Here is a 20,517-nt window from a genome sequence, read left to right on the forward strand (position 1 = left end):
ATTAAAATTTAGCCACAATATATTTATATGTCAATTTATATATTTTTCATGTGTATTTTATATTTTAACAAATATTTTATACAGATGGTTGATCGGTGGTTAATTTTTAATATACACATAATATAATTCTATTTCTAAGTTGGAGCCAAAATAGAGAGAAAAATCATATCAAGTTATTCATTTGGAAAGTGTAAAATATAGTTATACATTTCCAATGTAAGGATTCTACCAGAAGCATTACACATTAAGGATGTCTTAATATACCGAAACAAGTGGTATAGTATCCACTAAATACAAAAAAGTATAAAAGGTGTAGAGATACGAAAAAATCAAAACATAGTAGAAAAGTGCGGCTTATTTCTGATGGATGGATGGAATTCAATTGGAAAACAGCATTCTTGCCTATCGCCCCAGGGATTGCATAATATACTCTCCATAAAGGTCCCTGCATTTCATGCAAATGCAATTCAGATATACACATAGCTAACAAGATCTGATTATGATTATGATAGATTAAGAAAGAGAAATACAAACATTGAGGACTGGACGGCTTCAAAAGCAGTGGCTGCAGGCAAGAACTCATTGACAGCAACCTCCTTGTTCTCATTCTTCTTGTAATCTTCAAAGAAGCGTTTGATCTCAGTGAGACGATGAGGCGGAAGTTCTTTGAAGTCAGTGTAGTGCTTATACTCTGGATCATCTGCGCATACTGCAATTATCTTGTCATCCTTCTCTCCCTACACATTCATTTTCAATTTTCTCATCAATAAATGCCATTCTTTATTCTATTCCACCTGAAAATAACATACATAAATAGGTAGGTAGGTAGGTACCTGGTCGATCATAGGCATCAGTCCAATGGCCCTGGCTCTCAAGAAACAACCAGGAAGAACTGGCTCCTATATGCATTCATTCATTCACAAATCACTCAATTCATTCAGTCACTCTTGATTTGAGGTCAATTTTAGTGTTGTGATTATTAACTCATGTAATAAAAAACTTGGTCCTAAAAAGAACGAAGTAACATTCGTTTACCTGCATGAGGACCAAGACATCAAGGGGATCATTGTCATCACAGAGTGTGCGAGGAATGAAACCATAGTTATGAGGATACACAACCGATGAATACAAAATCCGATCAACCTGACCATTATTCATTTACACAATTAATTAATTAAATAACAAGAATATCAAAGAAAAGAAATTCTCTTCAGAGTTCACACCTTAATCATTCCGGTCTTTTTATCCAGTTCATACTTCACCTTGCTTCCCTTGGTGATTTCCACAACCTGCACAAAAAGAAAAAAACAACCATCAATCGAACAAGAAAATCGCTGCATTAGGAGAAGACAAAGCTATTGCAGACACAAGAAGGTAAAAACTTACACAGTTGAAAATTTTGGGAGCATCAGGTCCTGCATATAGAAAAATGAAGAAGAAAATGATTTTAACCTTGCAGTGTACGTAAATTGAATGGCAAGATATCAAGAAAAAAAAAAAGTTTAATTTGCAGTTACCAATATCAAGATCATGCCAAGGATGTGCAGCTACTGATCTCCTTGACAGTGATGAAAGGATCCTTTCATTCAACTTTGGTGCCTGGCGGTTATCTTTGGATTCTTCATCCTTTTTACTCATCTTTCAACAATGACCAAACAAAAATCAAAAACCATGTATATGTGTATGTGGATGACAATGCATGCATGGTATTTGATGTAATGCAGAAAACAAATAAGAATGGAAACAAAACACGTAGGTACCTTATTAGGTTGACGATGATATTATGAAGGAATTGAAGAGATTAAAGAGTTTGAAGAAGAAGAATAAGAAGAAGAAGAAGAGGGATCAGATCCAAGCAAATATGAAGGACGATGTATTTATATAGGGAGGTGAAGAGAAGGAGGAAGAAGTGGTCAATGCCATGAGAGCATACCTCGCCTCTTTCATGACGAGACATGTAAGCTCACTACAACACTTGTTTTGTAGATATTTCAAACTTCTTATTTACGTCCATGCCTTTTCCCCCTTTTTTTTAACTATAATAACCCTCATTTTATTACATTTGTTTTAGTAAAATAAATAGTTTTTTTTTTTAATATCCACGTACCATCTTTTTTGAAACTTATTACTAAAATATAATTTTTTTAATTAAAACTAATTGCTAGATAATATTATATCCATGACCAGCAAATATTATTATTTTGGATAAGTATTTAAATAGCAAAAAATTACACATATATTTGCATACATAAAATATATAATTTGTACTTATATTAATTCGAATTTGCACATTAAAGTCAACATAATTTATATTTATATTTATCAAAATTTACAAACAAAAATTCGTAAAATTTATTTGTTAAAGATAATTTGATATTTGTACTAGCTAAATATTGACCAAAATTAATAAAAAATACTGGCCTCCAAGAATTTTTATTACTCTAAACAATCATAACTAAAAGGCTTTTTTACTTAAATAAAATAAACACCTAAAATTATTTGATTCTCCTAAAGCAATTTTTGAAACGTGAATCCCCTATTCCTAATAATATATAAATTGTTCATAGGTCTTGTGGTTTATATAATATGTTAACCACCATATCCTAGGACGATTTACACATAAATAGCTTCTCGTCCCAGAGTGGCCAGCTTTACCAAGTTGTGTATAAATCTTCCTAAGATAAGAGGATTTACGTGTTTTGAGGCAAAAGCACAGGAGTTGACACGATTTATGTGCAATAGCTAATCCTCAGCACCCAACCACGATTTATGTTCAAAACGCACACCTTCAACATCCAGCCACGATTTACCTCAACTTAGAAGCTGAAGACGTTGCAGCGATTAACGTTGCACACGAGAAACCTCCATTTTCACTATATAGAACCTCGTTATTTTACTTTGAATTAAATATTTTTTTGTGTATAATGACCCCATAATTGTGGCCTTAATATTTCTGTTTTATCAGCCAAGTCGATATGTTAGGAGTGTCCGTGGCAATAGAAGATGATAATGCATGACCGTGTAATGTCCTATTTAGATCGTGCTAGTTTACTATATGTTACAAGGCTGAATGATTATTGGTTTAACCTTGATGAGCCGCTGATCAGTGCATTTGTGGAGCAATGGCATCTTGAGACCTATACGTTTCATATGCCGTTTGGAGAGTATACAATAACTCTACAGGATGTAGCATACCAATTTGGTCCCCCTATTGATGAACATGCAGTTAGTGAATATCTCAGCGACTTCGGGTAGTTGATGAAGGGCGAGAAGCCTGCTTGGGTGTGGTTTGGAGAGTTGTTCGGTGAACTTCCACCATATGATTTTATCGATGAGTTCATAGTTTCTTTTTCCTGGTTCTAGAACAAGTTCAAAGTCTTGCTCACCAATGCATCGAAGGCAATGGTACAGATTTACGTGCGTAGTTATATTATGATGTTGTTGTCCACGATACTTTTCGGGAACAAGTCTGGTGCTAGGATTCATTTACGGTGGCTTTCGTATGTTGCGGACCTCGACAGGCTCGGCAAGTATAGCTGGGGTTCGGCTACTTTGTCTTGGTTGTACAGGTGTCTTTGCAGAGTAGCTAATTGGAATGTTACGAACCTAGCTAGACCACTGCATTGCTGGAATCTTTGATTTTTTGGCATTTTCCCACGTTTAGCCCAGAGGATTTGACACCATACTATAGCTGATTGCATCGAGGTGAGTACTTTTCATGGATGATGTTTACAGTGTAGTAGTCATAAACCTTATTTCTAAGTTTAATGCTTATCATTATGGATCTTCTAGGTGGGGTAGGTACCTGCCATCGTCAGACGAGAAGGGTCCTTGGGTCATCACTACTCAACACAAGCTAGACAGGTTGAGTGTAGATGATGCAAGTATAAGCTTCCATTAATCGCTTTCAATTATACTTGATAATTGTTTTGGTTTATCACATAATACTTGCATGTATATATTTATAATTTTGTTAATTTTGACTAATTTTCATGTTGCAGTTCATTTGAATACTGTACAGCGGTCTTGAGGTTATCCAAGTAGTCCATCTTGATATCCTCAGGCCTGATCACACACTATTATAGAAGTCGACTACTGCGTTGATATACTTTGCGTTAATTGAGTGGCATCAGGTTGATAAGGTTTTATCTCAGCTCAGGGGAGTTCAACACATCCCTGAACTAGTAATCAACATTGACTTCCTGTTGTTGAAGGATGGTCGTGGGCCTACCCGATAGTTTGCCAAAGTATTCGCCACATGACATCAGTATTGGGACCAGAGACATCAGGTGTGCTTGGATTTCAGTTGGTGCTAGACCCTCGGCCTTCGGCTGAGTATCTTAATTGGTGGTTTATGGTAGCCCGTAGGTTCCTTTCACATGATCGATTACTTGTAGATTCTCGCCAGGGATGGGTTCCTGCAGATGCTCTTGTTTGGGATCATATTGCTGCACCAGCAAGACAACAGGGACCAAATATGCCAAACAACAGGTGTAGGGAAACTCGTGAGCGCGTCAGCAGTAGGATTCAATGATGTGTTGGGGTTGGATGAGGAACAGGACATTGATGATGATGATGGAGGTAACAGGGGTGGGGGTGCTAGAAGTCAAGGTCATCGAGGAGGTTGGAAACACGGTAGAGGTGGGTCCGGTTGGGGTGGTGGTAGCTCTGGTTGGAGAGGAGGTGCAAGTGGCTCCGATTGGAGAGGGGGTAGGGGTGGCACTGGGTGGAGAGGAGCTGGTGGTTCTAGAGGTTCTAGATGAGGAGGGGCTGGGGGTTCTGCATTTGGTGGTGGTGCCGAAGGTGGGGGTGGAGGGGTTAAGGGTTTTGCATTTGGTGGAGGTGCTAAGGGTGGGGATGGAGGTTCCCATGTTGAGGCATCAACCCTATTTTTGGACTTCAGTAGCTCGAGGCAGATGGAGCAAGTCTTTGGTATGGGCAGTGATTTTTTTCCGAAATTACCCAATTTGTCAGCCCAGGTAGTGATTATAGGCCACAATTTGAAGGAGGTGCAATGGATGTTAACATGGACCTGAATGAAGTGCTGACTGGTTACTAGGAAGGTCCATTTTTGTTGGGTGGTACTTCTGCATCTGCCTTTGGTGGACATACACAACTCTCACCTACCGATCAGCCGAAATAGGTTTCAGCACCTGTGGTCTAGCCACCAGATTCGCTCGTACCGATCACCTAGAGGAAGAAGCGTGTCATTAAGCCAGCCAAGTGTGGCACTGGGTCACATATGCGTTAGTTATTAGGTTTATATATGTCGGGGTTATTTTGTAGTTTATCTATCGCTATGTTAATGTATCTTCTAGCTATTATGGTACATTGTGTTTGTAACACATATATTTTGGAGTCTTTACATATGATGGTAGTTTCTTTTGATATGTTATTGTATTATCTGATTTAATAAGGAAAACAAGTAAAATATAACTTTGCATTAGTTAAATTTACTGACCATAGATAAGATACAACACTTCGTCCAAAACACGGCTACTAAGAAACACAAGTCATGCATCACTAAATTCAAAATTATGGTAAACTTAAAGCGAACATAAAAACCTAACGAAAAAAGATAAACAACAAATAAAATTAGCTAACAGCTAGATCACTAACGGCTATGCGTTGCTCTCTACTTGAGAACCAGAAGCACCTAGGCTTCTAGTATGACCCGAAAGCCTACACATTCCACATCTCTTTGGGCAATCATGATCAGTCTCATCCATACTATTTCTGATCCTTGTGGTCTGAGGATGACCAATAGCAATTCGCATCATGCTGGGATCGGGGATCACCTGAGGACCCTTATATATGGGTAGCAAGTCATCATGCATCGGTGGAGAGAAACCCATTTTATAAACATTGAACAAGGTGCTGAGGCGATACACGTCATCAACATAACTCCTCTAATCTAGCTAGCCTGCAATATGAACATGTTGCAAGAACATGACGACATGGATAATGGAGGGCTTGAAAATTCCACGATCGCATGCAAAATTGACAATTACTCAAAGCAATTCTTTCCCCTGTCGGTGCAAGCTCTTCAACAACAAACTCAAAGTTTTCTATGTCATATAGATCAACCCGTATGTTTCTTGAGGCATGTAGATTCTTCTCAAATGCCTTCACAAGTGTCTAACAAAATTCTTGCCTAGACCCAAGCTGCGACTCTGCTTCCTTTCCTTTTGTGACATAGAGCTCGGCCAAATACCCATATGTTGCTTAACAAGTGAACCCACTAGTAGGTTACGTGTTCCCTTTAGAACATCGTTAATACACTCAGAGATGCTTGTTGTCATATGCTCGTATCAGTGGCCGCCATCCCAATATTGAGTCCAGAACTCTAACCAAATCCTGTTGTACCAATCAACCATTGTTGGGTCTTCTTGCCTCAGGATATACATGTAATATTGATGCTCATGTTCAGTCTTCGCATATGCTGCATTCACGAGGATTTTTTGAGCATCCATAGACTTGAAGTTTAGTGCAAAATTAGCAGCAATATATCTTGCACAGAATGCACGATATGTCGTAGGTGGAAGCCACCCACCATATTTGGCAACCAATGCAGCCTTGATTGCGTTGTGGTGGTCAGAGATCACTAGAATTCCGGGCTCAATAGTCACATGCTAACGAAGATGACTCAGGAAAAACTTTCACGAATCCGTATTCTCGCCCTCGACTAACCCAAATTCAACAAGGAGAATGTTTTAGTTTTCAACTTGTGCAATTGCCATTAGTAAAGTACCTCCATACTTGCCATATAAATGAGTACCATCAGTAGATATCAGTGGCTTGTAATACTTGAAGGCCTCATCACATGGAGGAAATGTAAAAAACAATCGATAAAAAAAAAACCCTCGTTCCATCGACTGTGTTACCTGCCCTAACATGTGAAGTGCGCAACATTGCTATAGTGCGAGGCATATATATCTGAACCTTCACGATCCACCTTGGAATCAGGTTGTAAGACTCCTCCCAATCTCCATATATCTGTGCAATCGCCTTCTGCTTAGCCATCCACACCTTCTTGTAACTGGGCTTGGAACCAAATTTTGATGAGACTGCATTCTGCAATACTTTAACGGAGATTGATGCATCCGCCATGACCAACAATAGAATTGACTCACAGATGACATGATAATCGAGCTGTCTGTGATCAGTGGATATCTCTGTTGCAAGATATTGTTTGCGACCCATTGTACTTTCTAACTTCCTAGTAGCCTTTCTTCTGCCACATAGTCACGCATATCAGCCAATTACATCCATTCCCGAACTGCACACACTTTCTACGATACTTCAATTAATCAGACTCAAACACTTTATACTCAATATCACGACGAATATTATAACTCTTCACTGTCAGTACAGCTTCTTCTTTGCTTTTGAACTGCTGACCAATTTGAAACTCGTCTGTGCCAAGCATACCAGGCCCATCTCTGTGAATAGTAGGGAGCTTGTGGTCTGGAAATGTAGATTGATTCATTGCCTCAAGATCCAAATTAGAGAACTGTGAAGGGTACTGTTGTGTCTAAGAGTTTGATTGGGCTTGTGCTCTACCGACACGTGTTGTGTCTTTCTCGCCATTGCTGTTATCACCAATAATGGGTGGTTCCGAATCCGAACCATCATCGCCTATAGCCTTTGCAAGTGGAACTCTAACTCTGACCTCCATGAATGCCAGTGCACCATCCAATATAGGTGCTGCTCTCATTGCAGCTGCAAGCTCTCCAAAGGTATGCACATCCCCAAGTCATTTGCATTATCTGCCTGAACGGGCAAATCTATTACAAACGATGGACATAGGCAGTAACCTGTTGACCTGTTGGAATGGTGCTAGAACTCCTTTCTACCATGCCAATTGGTGGATTTGGAGCAGATCCACCAAAACTACCCTCTATATCAACCATTCTCGAAAATAACTCCATAGCACCAAAATCTGAAAATCTTGCTTGACTGTGAAATATAACTCGCATGTCGTCATTGCCAAGCTTATCATACTTTCGAAACTTAACATAACCTTGCCTCAATGAGATAGGAATATGAAAAAACACTTGCTTTACATATTTTTTGCTGCACTTTCCTAACTTCTGTAATATGCTATTCTGTAAATCCATCAAACTCGTTGACAAATTTACAAACACACTGGTATGCTTTTTATTAAAGAATGTAACACCCTCACTTGTATTTTTATTAATTTTTTCTCGATGATAAACTAGCAAAAACACACTCTCATCCATCTCTCTTAAACTCAATAAACTTCACATTTGAGCCATATACACAATCTTCGTGTATTTATAGACTCATGGTCTTCGTAAATGGTCCTGGGGTCTTAAGCTTTATCAAATTGAAGGTAAATCATAGTTGGGTCTTGAGAGTTTGCTAAGTTGGGGGTAAATCGCGCCAGACTCTTGAGGGTTAGCTTTTACACATAAATTGTGCCAGTCCACTGTATCTTTGCCTTGAAACACGTACATCCTTCCACCCTGGGACATTTACACACAAATTGTAAAGCTGGCTACCTTGGGACGATTTATGGGTGTGGTGGTTAACATATTATATAAACCATAAGGTCTTGGGACGATTTATATATTATTAGAAATAGGAAATTCACATTTCGAAAATTACTCTAGGGGAATCAAGTAATTTTGGAAGGTGTTTATTTTATTTAAGTAAAAAAACTTAACTAAAATGAAATAGCGAATCAATTGTCATTGTGACAAAAGAAATAACATTTGTCATTTGAGTAACTAGGTCAATTTATATAAATAAATCATTTGGAGATCAAATTTACGCAAATACAACTTTAAAAATATGTTACATTCGTGTTATAAACTAATTCTATGTAAACTGTTATATCCTACCTCAGTTTACAAATTATATGTAATCCGCTACAGGATATAGCGGTGTATGCCTTGCAATTTTCATTCATAATTTACGATAGGGTGCAGCAAATTACGATTTAGTGCGTTTTGGCTGTAATCCGCGATACCCTATAACAGATTATATGTAATTTGTAAATCGTGGTAGGGGAATTGGTTTAGAATAAAAATATAACCTGTTTTTAAAAATTGTATTTGTATAAATTTGATTTTCAAATAATTTATTTATATAATTTGTTTGATTAATTAATTACAAAAAAATCATATTTTGATAATAAATTTCGTAAAGAGTAGCATATTTAATAAAAAGGCCAATAAATAAAGCATCTAATAGAATTTATAATGAATGAAATGTTAAATTAATGATTTGAAGGTGATTTTATTCCATTCAAACAGTTTAAACTTAATTAGATTTTAGATTTAATTTTTAAAATTAATTTAATCTAATCCAAATTTAAAACTAAATAATAAGTTTAATTCATTTTATACTTTAAAAATTGAATTAATTATTTAAAATTATAGAAAGTAGTAAATACTTTTATTTATTATTTATCTTACTAGCTTTATATAGTACTATAGTCTTTACTATCTAAATGTCTAATACTTCCTATGAAATATATAATGTCCATCTTTTAGAATTTTTTTAAATAAATAAAATAAATATTTTATTTACTAAAATATGTAATTTATAATAATTTTACAAAATTACACTTTATCTCTTACTTTGTTTATAGTATAAACGAGATAAAGCATAAAACGGCGTGGTCATATTACGTTTATACATGTGTTGTGTAAGGGTCTTATTTCGTTTACAGATATGTGTAATCTTATTTCATTTACATTGTAAACGAGATAAAACTAAATGCGGCCTGTACTTACAATTCGTTTACAGGGCCATTTAGAGTTGTTTTTCACCCATTTCTTCAAATTTTCTCCAACTTCTACCCTCTTCTAACCATATTATCAACTTATTAGGTGAGCATGACGCGTGCGCATATGCACATGACTGGACATCAACTATTTGAATGCAACATGGCACATCGCAGGAGCAGCTAATTTTAAGGTTAGTGTTGTTGTCTTTGTATTTATGTTCGAGCATATATGTGAGTGAAGCTATAGTTAAGATATTTTTATAAAATTAGTGTACAATATATGTTAGTTGGATGAATGTATTGTTAGAAAGAACTTATAGGGTTTACTTTTAGGTATTAGTTAAATTAAGTTTGTAAGTAAATGTTATTTATTTTGTTTTTATTTACAGTAAGTTATTAGGTAGATATTGAGTAATTAAATTATTAAATGTCATTATTTTAAGTTTATTTATTAACTTGATATTTATTAGTTTAGTTATTAATTAACTTTATGTTTATTAATTTACTAAGTAAGTGTTTCTACTGATTTATCGAAGTACTTATTTATTATTTTAGTTATTAATTTACTAGATGTGTGGTATTTTAGTTATTAATTATTTAGTATGACTTTTTAATTTAAACTAAGTTATTTGTTAAGTACATGTTACTAATAAGGTTATTAATTAGTTAAGTAAATATTTTTATTTAAGTTAGTTTATTAAATAAATGTTTATACACATTTATCAAATTTATTTCTACTTATTTATTAATTTAGGTATTAATTAATTAGTTGTGTAGTATCTTGGTTATTAATTATTTATTATGATTTTTTATTTAAATTAAGTAATTTATTAAGTACATGTGTACTAATAAAATTATTAATTAATTAAGTAAATATTTTTATGTAAGTTAATTTCTGATGTGAATGTTAATTGGGAGTGTTTTTTGTTGTTACCATCTTGTGTCACTGCAATAAGTAAAACACCACTATATTTGTCATACAGATACATGCCAACGACGAATATGAACGACTTGCAATGCTTGAAAGTCTCCATACAGGCAAGAAAGGTCCAAAATACATTATCAAACATGCTACAATCACGCACCAAAAGGTGTCCCTTATAGTACGGTACAACATTGACTTTGCAGTGCTTGCAACAGCCTCGACACCTTATTGTATGACTCCTCCCAATCACTGTATATCTGCGCAATTGCCTTTTGCTTCGTCATTCAGACTTTTTTGTACGAGGGTTTGAAGTGATAGCTTTGCCTAACTGCACCTTGTAGGATAGAGATGCTAATGGATGACGAGGATTGTATCAAAGGGAGGACGACACGACAGATGAGACTGATGTCCAACTATCGGTGGTGCTGAGACATGGTGGGTGCTAAACACGTGTGCACTCATTCAACTCTACACACCTCCCTAAAGAAATAGAACAACTGTGGTTGAGATGTACAACAAGCATAACAATGATAACTGAGAATATATAACACAGTTAAATTTGAACTTATCAATATCTGAGATTCTGTCGAAGAGCAACACAGAGACGCCAAGGGCAGCCTGCTTCAGATTGTTGGCAATACACATAGTACTTTAATCGATCCAACTCCGCAACTTGGTACTCAGCACTTCTGTGAATGCTGTAATTTTTCACGCCTTGCAATACTGCATCTCAGCTTTGAATTTGTGGCCAACCCGAAACTCCACACCACCGTCTAAGTTGTAATCGTTTTTACGGGTGTTGGAAAATAGATTTTTCTCTTGCACTGCATCCAAATCCAATGTATGATAGGTGACTGGGTATAGATGACAAGGCCGGAATTGGGTTCGGGGCAGGCAGAAGATACCGACGTGATGGCTTGACCCGGGTCTCCAGTACAAAATCTTCCTCGTCATCATCTTCAGAAGAACTGCTCTCGTTGTTATCCGCAACATACTCCTCATTTGAATCCTCACCGTCAACGTCCATGTCTTTCACTGGACGAGCAACGTGTAGCAGTGGTGGTGCGAGAGGTGGATCATCCTGTACGAAATTTGACTGCCTAGATCCACCGCCACCCGTATCACCAACCTCTGTAAAAAGTTCCATCACTTGTTTCACCATGATTATTCCATATGGATGTCAAACATCAGGTGCGCATGCTTGTCGCCATGGAGGCAAAACAGACAAAACCAAAAAATTCCGTTTCTCATCGGTGTTAGCAACTTATACCCCATCCTTATGATCTCTTTTCTCCTGCTACCACCGATGCTACTCAATATCAAACTCTTCAGTTCAGACAAAAAACTTACTCACCGGGTACGCAAAATAATGGGATTCTCACACTCAAATATCACCCCATTATCACTATTTCTCATATGAAAATTAGGATACATACTTATAACAAAATATCCACTACTACTAGACATTTTAGCTTATTTTTGGAAGAAAAAGGTAGAAAAGAAATAGTGAAATGTTTGTGGAGAATACAAAGGGTAGCACATCCTTTTATAGGTGCTGAAAATTTGTCGTAACGTATATCGTTTATACTGTAAACGTTATAATTCTTCATATATCTCGTTTATAGTGTAAACTAAATACATGTATCTTGTTTACATTGTAAACAAAATACGCCCATCAATGTTTTGTGGCCTTATCTTGTTTATAGTGTAAAAAAGATACGTGTAGTATTATTTCATTTACACTATAAATGAAATAAGAGATCCGATGTATTTTAGTAAAAATATTACAAATTATTTATTTTAGAAAATAAAATATTTATTTTATTTATTTAAAAAAATTCCCACCTTTTAGGAGAGGAGAAATTGTTTTTTTTCTCTCCCAATAATGAAGAAATATTCTCCACATACAAGTCATTTTTCGATACAAATCCATACAAGTCTCTTTAACCTAATTCAAATCACGCGCCACTATCTTACCAACCTTCCAATCAGTGCACAAATATATAACTGCCTTTTTTGAAAAGATTTCGTTTCTGTTTTCGAATTTTTTCAGCATTTTCGATCTATGTTCTCTTCCATCTCTGTGTTTTCTTTGTTTCTCTTCGTTTGTTCTCTGCGTTCTCTTTCTTCATTTTTCGTGCTTTTCTTCGTTGTTTATGTTTTTGAAATCAAGTTCTGAAATCAGTTTTGAACAATTATCTCGTTGTTGAAGATGATTAATTATTCAAGTTTAGATTGTCGATTGAACCAGAGCGAAGTGGATTATTATTTTGAATTCAATCAAGTAGTTGAGGTGTGGTTCAATTCTAATTAATGTTTTCATTACTTCGTTAGTAGTTTATGATTCTGTAGATGAATAATGATATTTTTGTTTGTAAAAATTGTTGTTTATCATTAATGATTTGAATTGAATGTAATGTAGGAGTTCTGCATTAAAGAAAATATTTTTGTGTATTTGCAGTAAATTTCAGTGTAAAACTAAGATATTTATGTGTATTGTTTAAGAATTTTCGGTGTATGTATACTAATAAGTTCTGTATAATTCAAAACTCTTCTTCTCCCTCCTCCTCATCTTCTACTGCTCTTCTTCTTCTTTTTCATCATCATCATCATTAATTATCATTTTCTTTTTTTCTCTTATTCAATTTTTTCTGCTTGTTTTACCTTGTCAAGATTCTTCTTATTTTACTCTCTTAACATGAATAAAAATAAAAAAAATCAAACAAAAAAGAAGAAAAAACACATAATTCTACAAAATTATTTTGAAAAGGATGAACCTACATTCATTCAACTAAAAAAAAGAAAGAAATAAAAAAAAGAAGAAGAAAAAACTACAGTATTAAAGGAAATATTTTTGTGTATAATTTGCAACTAATTTCGGTGTAAAAATAAGATATTTATGTGTATTGTTTAAGTATTTTTGGAGTGTGTGTACTGATAAGTTCTGCATAATTCAAAACTCTTCCTCTTCTTCCTCCTAATCTTTTGCTGCTTCATTCTTCTTCTTCTTTTTTTCATCATCATCACCAGCTTCTTTTTTTTTCTTAATCATCTTCTTCTTGTTTTACCTTCTCAAGTTTCTTGTTGTTTTACTCTTTTAACAAGAATAAAAATAAAAAAATCAAACAAATAAGAAGAAGAAACACATAATGCTGCAAAATTAATTGGAAGAGGATGAACTTACATTCATTTAACTAAAAGAAAGAAAGAAATAAGAAAAATAAGAAGAAAAAAAAAGAGTAAACTACTATTTCTACCCACGAAAGTTGAAAACGAGATTTACCCATAAAAAAAAGAAATTATAATTTGTACCCATAAAACATGGGTTCCAAAAATTATCCAAACACTAAAAAATCACATAAAATTTTCAAATTACCCTTATATTATCATTTTTAACTTTTCATTAAACTCAAAACAGAGTGCTACCACCTAATGCCCATGCAACAAATTAATTGCCAAACTCAAACAGGCCATGTGAAAAATTGAACGCATTGAGCAATCCTCACCTGAGCCAAACTCTGAGAGGCAGGGGTAAGCTTGTTTTGTTTCAGCTCTGTTTCAGCGAGAGAGACGCTAGCTACGGCAGTTGCCTTGAAGGTTCAGCGGCTGAGAAGCTGATGATAATTGTGACATTGCCGACATCTCGTTGGAGTAGAAGAGAGAGTGAGAACAGAGGCTGAGTAAGGGGTTCAGTGGAGGAGGTGCGAGACTGGTGAGTGGCTTGTTGGCGGTGGTCTGGACCAAGAGAAAGAACGACTGGGACAGTGAGGGTGGCTCGGGTTCGTCGCAGATGGTGGAGACGACGGTGGTTCGCAGCGGTTTGGCGGCTGGAAGTGCGAAAGGCGATGATGGCAGGGCTGTGATGGTGGTTCGGAGGTCTCTGGTTCTTGAAGAGGAAAGAAGAAAGGGAAGAAGAGGAGAAGGAGAAATGAATTAGGGTTCATTGGTTTAAAACAGATGGCGAAAGAGACAGAAAGAGAGAGAGCTCGCCACAGTTTTGGTTCGCAAAGAGGACCACGGTGGTGGCGGCTGGCATGGTGGCCCGTCGGCGACATTGGTTCAGTGATGAGGAGAAGGTAGCCACGGTAGGTGAGGGTAGTTGGCGGTGAAGAGAGGAAAGGCGAGGAACTGCGGCTCTAGGGTTGCTGGAGGCGGCGAAGCAGGGGTTGGTGCGAAGGTCCTCTAGTCGGCGAGGGCGAGACAGGGAAGGAGAGAATGAGGGGTGGCCACGGCGGAAGGAGGACGACAGCGGTGGTCGCTGACGCTAGAAGCTGCAGGAACAAAAACAGAGGCCGTGACATTTGTCACGGAAGAGAAGAGGTGGCTCGTGACTGAAAAGATTGCTGCTAGGATTGTTTGAACATCAATTGATTATTGGTGAGAGATAGAGGATGGGGTTAGTGGTGGTGGTGGTGGTGGTAAGGTGATGAGCAGATGAGGATGATCGAGTGGTTAGTGGAGAAGAAAAAGATGATGCGGATGATGATAAGGGTAATTTGGGATTTTTATGTAATTTTTTAGTGTTTGGGTAATTTTGTTGTTTGGAACCCATGTTTTATGGGTACAAATGGTAGTTTCTTTTTTTTTAATGGGTAGATCTGTTAGCGTTTTCAACTTTCGTAGGTTGAAATGGTAGTTTACTAAAAAAATGCAGCATTAAAGGAAATATTTTTGTGTATTGACGGCCAATTTCGGTGTAAAACTAAGATATTTATGTGTATTGTTTAAGAATTTTCGGTGTTTTTGTACTAATAAGTTTTGCATAATTTAAAATTCTTCTTCTTCCTCCTCATATTTTGCTGCTTCTTCTTCTTCATATTCTTATTTCATTTCTCATAATTTTTTTCGAATTCAACTTCGAAATCTCCTTTACTTTTCGCGACAAATTTCAGAGATTTTTGAGTGATTTTGATCCTTGTTTGAATTTTGAGTGTTGCGATTTTGATTGAGGAAAATTAACCGTTTGTCATAATGATTTTGCACTATTCAAGAGTTGGAGAAGCCCGTATTTACATGCAATCTAAGCTAAAGATTATTTTTGTTGGGTTTAGATCAACTTGTATAAATTTGTATGTCAAAAAAATTTGTATGTGCAGTATGTCTGAATAATGAATTTGTCATATTTATATTTTAAAAAATTATTTAATCTTATAAGATAGGTGGTTAGAGATTTAAAGTACAATAAAAATAAAATTGTTTAATGTAAAATTGATAAAAAAAAATCAAGTTGGCGATTTTATATTTATTATTGACGTGGATATTCTAAATTAAAATAAACGAATAGAGTTATAAAGTGAGATTCGCATTAAAATTAAATTAGTAGTGTTTTTTTAATTAGGCATAATGACTAGAGTGTAGTGTGTGTGTTCGGTGTTCCTATTTTATAATTTGCAGGTTTCTTCCAAGTCATCTCCGCAGATAAGTTGTAGTTGGTCCACTCAGCAACTTCCGTGAGTTTGAGTGACTTGCCAGTTGCCCTGTTGTGCTGTTCTCGGCTTCGTTTCCGCACAAAAAAAAAAAAGGAAAAGAAAAACACAATCTTTCCTTAGATTCCCTTCCAAATATCATCAATCCATCCCAACAATCCAATCGTATTGAATTCAATTCCGTTCCGCTCTTTCACTGAGTTAGTTAGTTAGTTACACACAGGCAGCACGCCAAACACACCACGTCATATGGCTCCGTAGGTTTTCTGATTCTCCTTTGCTCTCTTTCATAGGAATTCCGATTGGGTTATGGATTTCGGAGGAGGAGGAGGGACCCGGGTGATCGGAGATTACATACTTGGACCTAAAATCGGGTCGGGTTCCTTCGCGGTAGTGTGGCGTTCAAGGCACCGAAAATCCGGCACGGTGGTGGCTGTTAAGGAGATCGATAAGAAGCAGCTGAGCCCCAAAGTGAGTGAGAATCTGTTTAAAGAGATTACTATTCTCAGCACAATCGATCATCCCAACATCATTCGACTCTTCGAAGCTATTCAGGTAACTGAGGCACCCTGCACCCCAATTCTGCTTATTCAACTCACTCTTTCATGCTCAAAGTTGCTGCCTTTTCTGTTTTTTACTCTGATTATAGACCAAGGACAGGATTTACCTTGTGTTGGAGTATTGTAGTGGTGGCGACCTTGCAGCTTACATTCATCGCCATGGCAAAGTTTCTGAAGCCACTGCCAGGCACTTCATGATCCAATTGGGTAACCTCTTATGGCTTTTTCCTTTATTATCATAATTTCAAGCTTTTTCATGTTTGTGTCCATCACTCATGTTGTGTTGCCATGTGCTTTTCCCTTGTAGCTGCGGGGTTGCAGGTTCTTCAAGAGAAGAACCTCATTCACAGAGATTTGAAACCACAGGTATCTAAGTGACCAAGTATATTTTGTTAGATTCCTACAAAAAAAAGCTGATAAGTTCTTTTAAGATACTATGGCTTTCACATTGTAAATGGTTCATGCCCTGATGATACTTGTTTTTCCCTAAACATACATGCAGAACTTATTATTGGCAACTTCTGGAGCTACACCACTCATGAAAATAGGAGATTTTGGTTTTGCAAGGTACTATGGCTTCATTGGAGTTAAACAATACAACTTTATGCCATTATTATTTTATACTTATCACTGGCTTATTGTTATGCTAGAATGACCTAATAATGTTTTTCTGAAAAAGGATGCTGTGTCTTGCTTCTTCATAAATGATTGATGGCAGATTTACATGACACTCAGCCATTTCCAGTGGGGAAACTATCCATAAACAACACTGTTTGACATTTAAATATTAATGGTTTAAATGTGAATATTATTTATGATATGATACCATGACATTGTTTGATCCTTGATGCTGCACCTTCTCTACTTGTGGAACACCCCCCCCCCCCCCCCCCCCCCTCTGTCTCTCTCTCTCTCTCTCTCTCTCTCTCTCTCTCTCTGGCAAGCATTCAAACTGTTTTCCTATATTTGGTTCTCCAATGGTTTTTAACTCCAACTGGATGGAATCAAGAATACTAAAACTTTCTTTACTCCTTTTCCTAATGTGCTGTTATACTAGGTCTCTTACACCCCAGGGTTTGGCTGACACTCTGTGTGGTTCACCATTATACATGGCTCCAGAGATAATTCAAAATAAAAAATATGATGCCAAGGTGATGAAAGTTAGAACCAATATTGGATTGTACATGCAAATATTTGTTATTCCTTTTTCTTTTTTATGAAGAATGAAAAAGTAGAATTGTATTGTAATTGCAGGCTGATTTATGGAGTGTAGGGGCAATATTGTTCCAACTAGTAACTGGGAAGCCACCATTTGATGGAAATAGTCAACTGCAGGTTTTCGAAGAGGCTACTTCTGCTTCAATTCATTAAAACAAAAAATAGAAGTTCCTTGTGATCCTATTTTCTCCTCTGACAATTTTTTATTTTTTGCATTGCAGCTTTTTCAAAACATTTTGACATCTACTGAGCCGCAGTTTCCCCAAGAGGCTTTAAAAGAGCTACATTCTGATTGCTTGGTTCTTTGCAAAGGCCTTTTACGTCGAAACCCAGGTATCAATGGCATGTACTTCTGTGTATGTCAAATCTTCTGCATCATGTTGCAGATGCACAAAGATGATGAATCTGAGGTTGAATATAATTATACATATGTTTTGCATGACAGTTAGATTTTATGTGGAGAACTTCCATAAAGTTTTTATTTTAATATGCAGTTGAGCGATTAACTTTCAAGGAGTTCTTCAATCACAATTTCCTTCAGGAACCCAGGTGATATTTTCTTCCCTCCTTTCTCATTTCCTTCGAAGTCATAACTAATATTAACGTCTTACATTTCATAACTTACAGGATGCATGTTGAGCAGTCTTTATTGCATCCATCGGAGAGATCCGTGGTTCAACACTTGGTTACCTCCACTTCGGACATGTCTCAGTTGCATTCTGGGCATCATGTTGAGTCATTAGTAGATGATCCAGTTGTAGTCAATTCAGTTCTCAATGATACTTTGGCACTGCAAAGAAATACTGGGAAGAAAACAATTGGCATTCAGGCTGTTGAGACACCTGTTTTTGGTTGTTCTCATTTGTCAAAAGAACCTCAAGGTCTAATACATGCTGAAAATTGCATTCTTCTTTTTGCATTGCTTCCTGCCCGTTATTTATCGTTCCAAACCTAAATTTCCTTTCAGTTTCTCGTTTAATGGAGTCCATTGAAAAAGATTATGTCCTAGTCAATCATCATTTTGCATCATTGGAAGCTTTCTCTGAGTACTTTGAGGCATCTGTGCAAGATAATTCCACTTGCAAGGTTTCTATTTGCTCTTCAAAGAGGACTAACATGGAAACTGGTGTTCCAATGCAAACAAACGATCCATCCCATTGCCATGCTGGTGAATTAGAAGATCCAAAAAGTGGCGAACCTGTGGCATTAGCGGCATCCCGTGCATTTGATGTCTTAGGTAATAAAATGCATGGAACTTCCTCGCTAAGCTCCTCAAACAGGCTAGAGTTATTGCATCTGTATGTGCAGATCCTTGCGGAGCTTTCATGTGAAAAGGTGAGCTAGTCTTGTTCACTACATCACACTGTGATATGGTTTTTATTGGTTTTGAAATATGCCTGAAAATGAAAATAGTTATAATGTACTCTGCCGCTCTTTCTGTTGTCTTTTCAAAATATATAATAATTTTGGATGTCCATATCTTGCAGTACAACGCAAAATTGTATCTGGAATCGTTTGCAGTTGAGTTAGTAGTTTTGGCTATATGGAAGAAAGCTCTAGAAGTTTGTGAATCTTGGATGAATAAGGGTGTGTTGCCTGCAAGCACTTTGGCCAATGAAGCCAGAACTTCCTATGGAGATGTGGGTTCATCACAGAACATGGAAAAGAAAATAAATTTCTGTGATCCTTTGTCAGTCTACATGTGGGCAAAAGAGGGGTTTATTGCTGCAGTTGATAGTGCTCAGACACTGTCACGTCATATTCAAAATATGGATGGTAGGACTGCTTTTTATTTCAGGAATTATTCTAATCCTTCCATTAGTTCCATATTATCTAAGGAATTATCTTCCTATATACTCATAGTACTAGAAAATATATTTACAGGAGAAGCTGAGATGCCAGATGCAATGGAGATCATATTCCAAGAAGCACTCCTAGTTGGTAAAAGTGGTGCTGTAAGTACATCTCCAATGTGCACTAATCAATTTTTTCTGAGTCCTAGTCTTCCTCAAGGGTATATGAATGAAAATGCTAGTACTTGGGTGTTTGGCATTTTTCCAGGTAGATGAATATATGGAGAACAGAGGTAGGGCAGCTGCATCTTATTCAAAAGCTATGCTTCTGCTTTCCTTTATTGTGGGGGAAGCAACGAACCTTCCATTAAACCCACCATTTTTGCTTACTGCTGCTAACGAGAAGCGAATCCTACAATATATTCACAACTTGCAATCCCATCAAAAATCTTCATCAGAGTCTTCTCCCAAAGCAACCCATATTCTTTTGTCTGAGTAAATAACCAGCTATGTACAGTAGTCCTTACATGGCCACTTGTTATTTGTGGATAAAGTGAAGCAATTGTTGGTGGCGTCAAGGCTAACTTCTTATTATTGTGGCCTACTAAACTTTTGACAGATACGTTAAGTGTATAGAGAAATATATGACCTACTATGGCGTTGTAGAGGGACCTTGATATTTGCTTAATTCCGTGTATATAAATGTTCTTAATTCTTTCAATGTGGAAATTGTAAATAGTCTTTAACATGCAGTTCTGAACCAACTACATGTGCAATGTATTCAAATTGCTTTTGAGAAGGTGGAATTATATTGCGGTTACTACGATTTTGGAATCTG

At 36.5% G+C, this 20,517-nt stretch overlaps 2 protein-coding genes across 2 annotated transcripts; one reads left to right on the plus strand and one right to left on the minus strand.

Annotated features, from left to right (window-relative positions):
* Window positions 1-230: 230 nt before the first annotated feature.
* On the minus strand, window positions 231-1,953 carry LOC130936009 (soluble inorganic pyrophosphatase 1-like). Its single transcript, XM_057865969.1, has 8 exons — window positions 1,761-1,953; window positions 1,518-1,638; window positions 1,387-1,415; window positions 1,224-1,289; window positions 1,036-1,143; window positions 834-899; window positions 535-737; window positions 231-445 (listed from the first exon to the last, which is right to left on the minus strand). The coding sequence occupies exons 2-8, from the start codon at window positions 1,636-1,638 to the stop codon at window positions 403-405; spliced, it is 636 nt and encodes a 211-aa protein (XP_057721952.1). The 5' UTR covers window positions 1,761-1,953; the 3' UTR covers window positions 231-402.
* A 14,134-nt stretch (window positions 1,954-16,087) lies between these two features.
* LOC130936624 (serine/threonine-protein kinase ATG1a) lies at window positions 16,088-20,478 on the plus strand. The gene is made up of 13 exons (XM_057866719.1): window positions 16,088-16,663; window positions 16,758-16,875; window positions 16,976-17,034; window positions 17,171-17,235; window positions 17,726-17,819; window positions 17,923-18,003; window positions 18,108-18,219; window positions 18,381-18,435; window positions 18,514-18,767; window positions 18,854-19,221; window positions 19,374-19,662; window positions 19,771-19,841; window positions 19,948-20,478. Exons 1-13 carry the CDS (start codon window positions 16,418-16,420, stop codon window positions 20,176-20,178), a joined length of 2,043 nt encoding a protein of 680 aa, XP_057722702.1. The 5' UTR covers window positions 16,088-16,417; the 3' UTR covers window positions 20,179-20,478.
* The last annotated feature ends 39 nt before the right edge of the window (window positions 20,479-20,517 follow it).

Source organism: Arachis stenosperma, chromosome 6, assembly GCF_014773155.1.
Source record: "Arachis stenosperma cultivar V10309 chromosome 6, arast.V10309.gnm1.PFL2, whole genome shotgun sequence".
Classification (NCBI taxonomy): domain Eukaryota; kingdom Viridiplantae; phylum Streptophyta; class Magnoliopsida; order Fabales; family Fabaceae; genus Arachis; species Arachis stenosperma.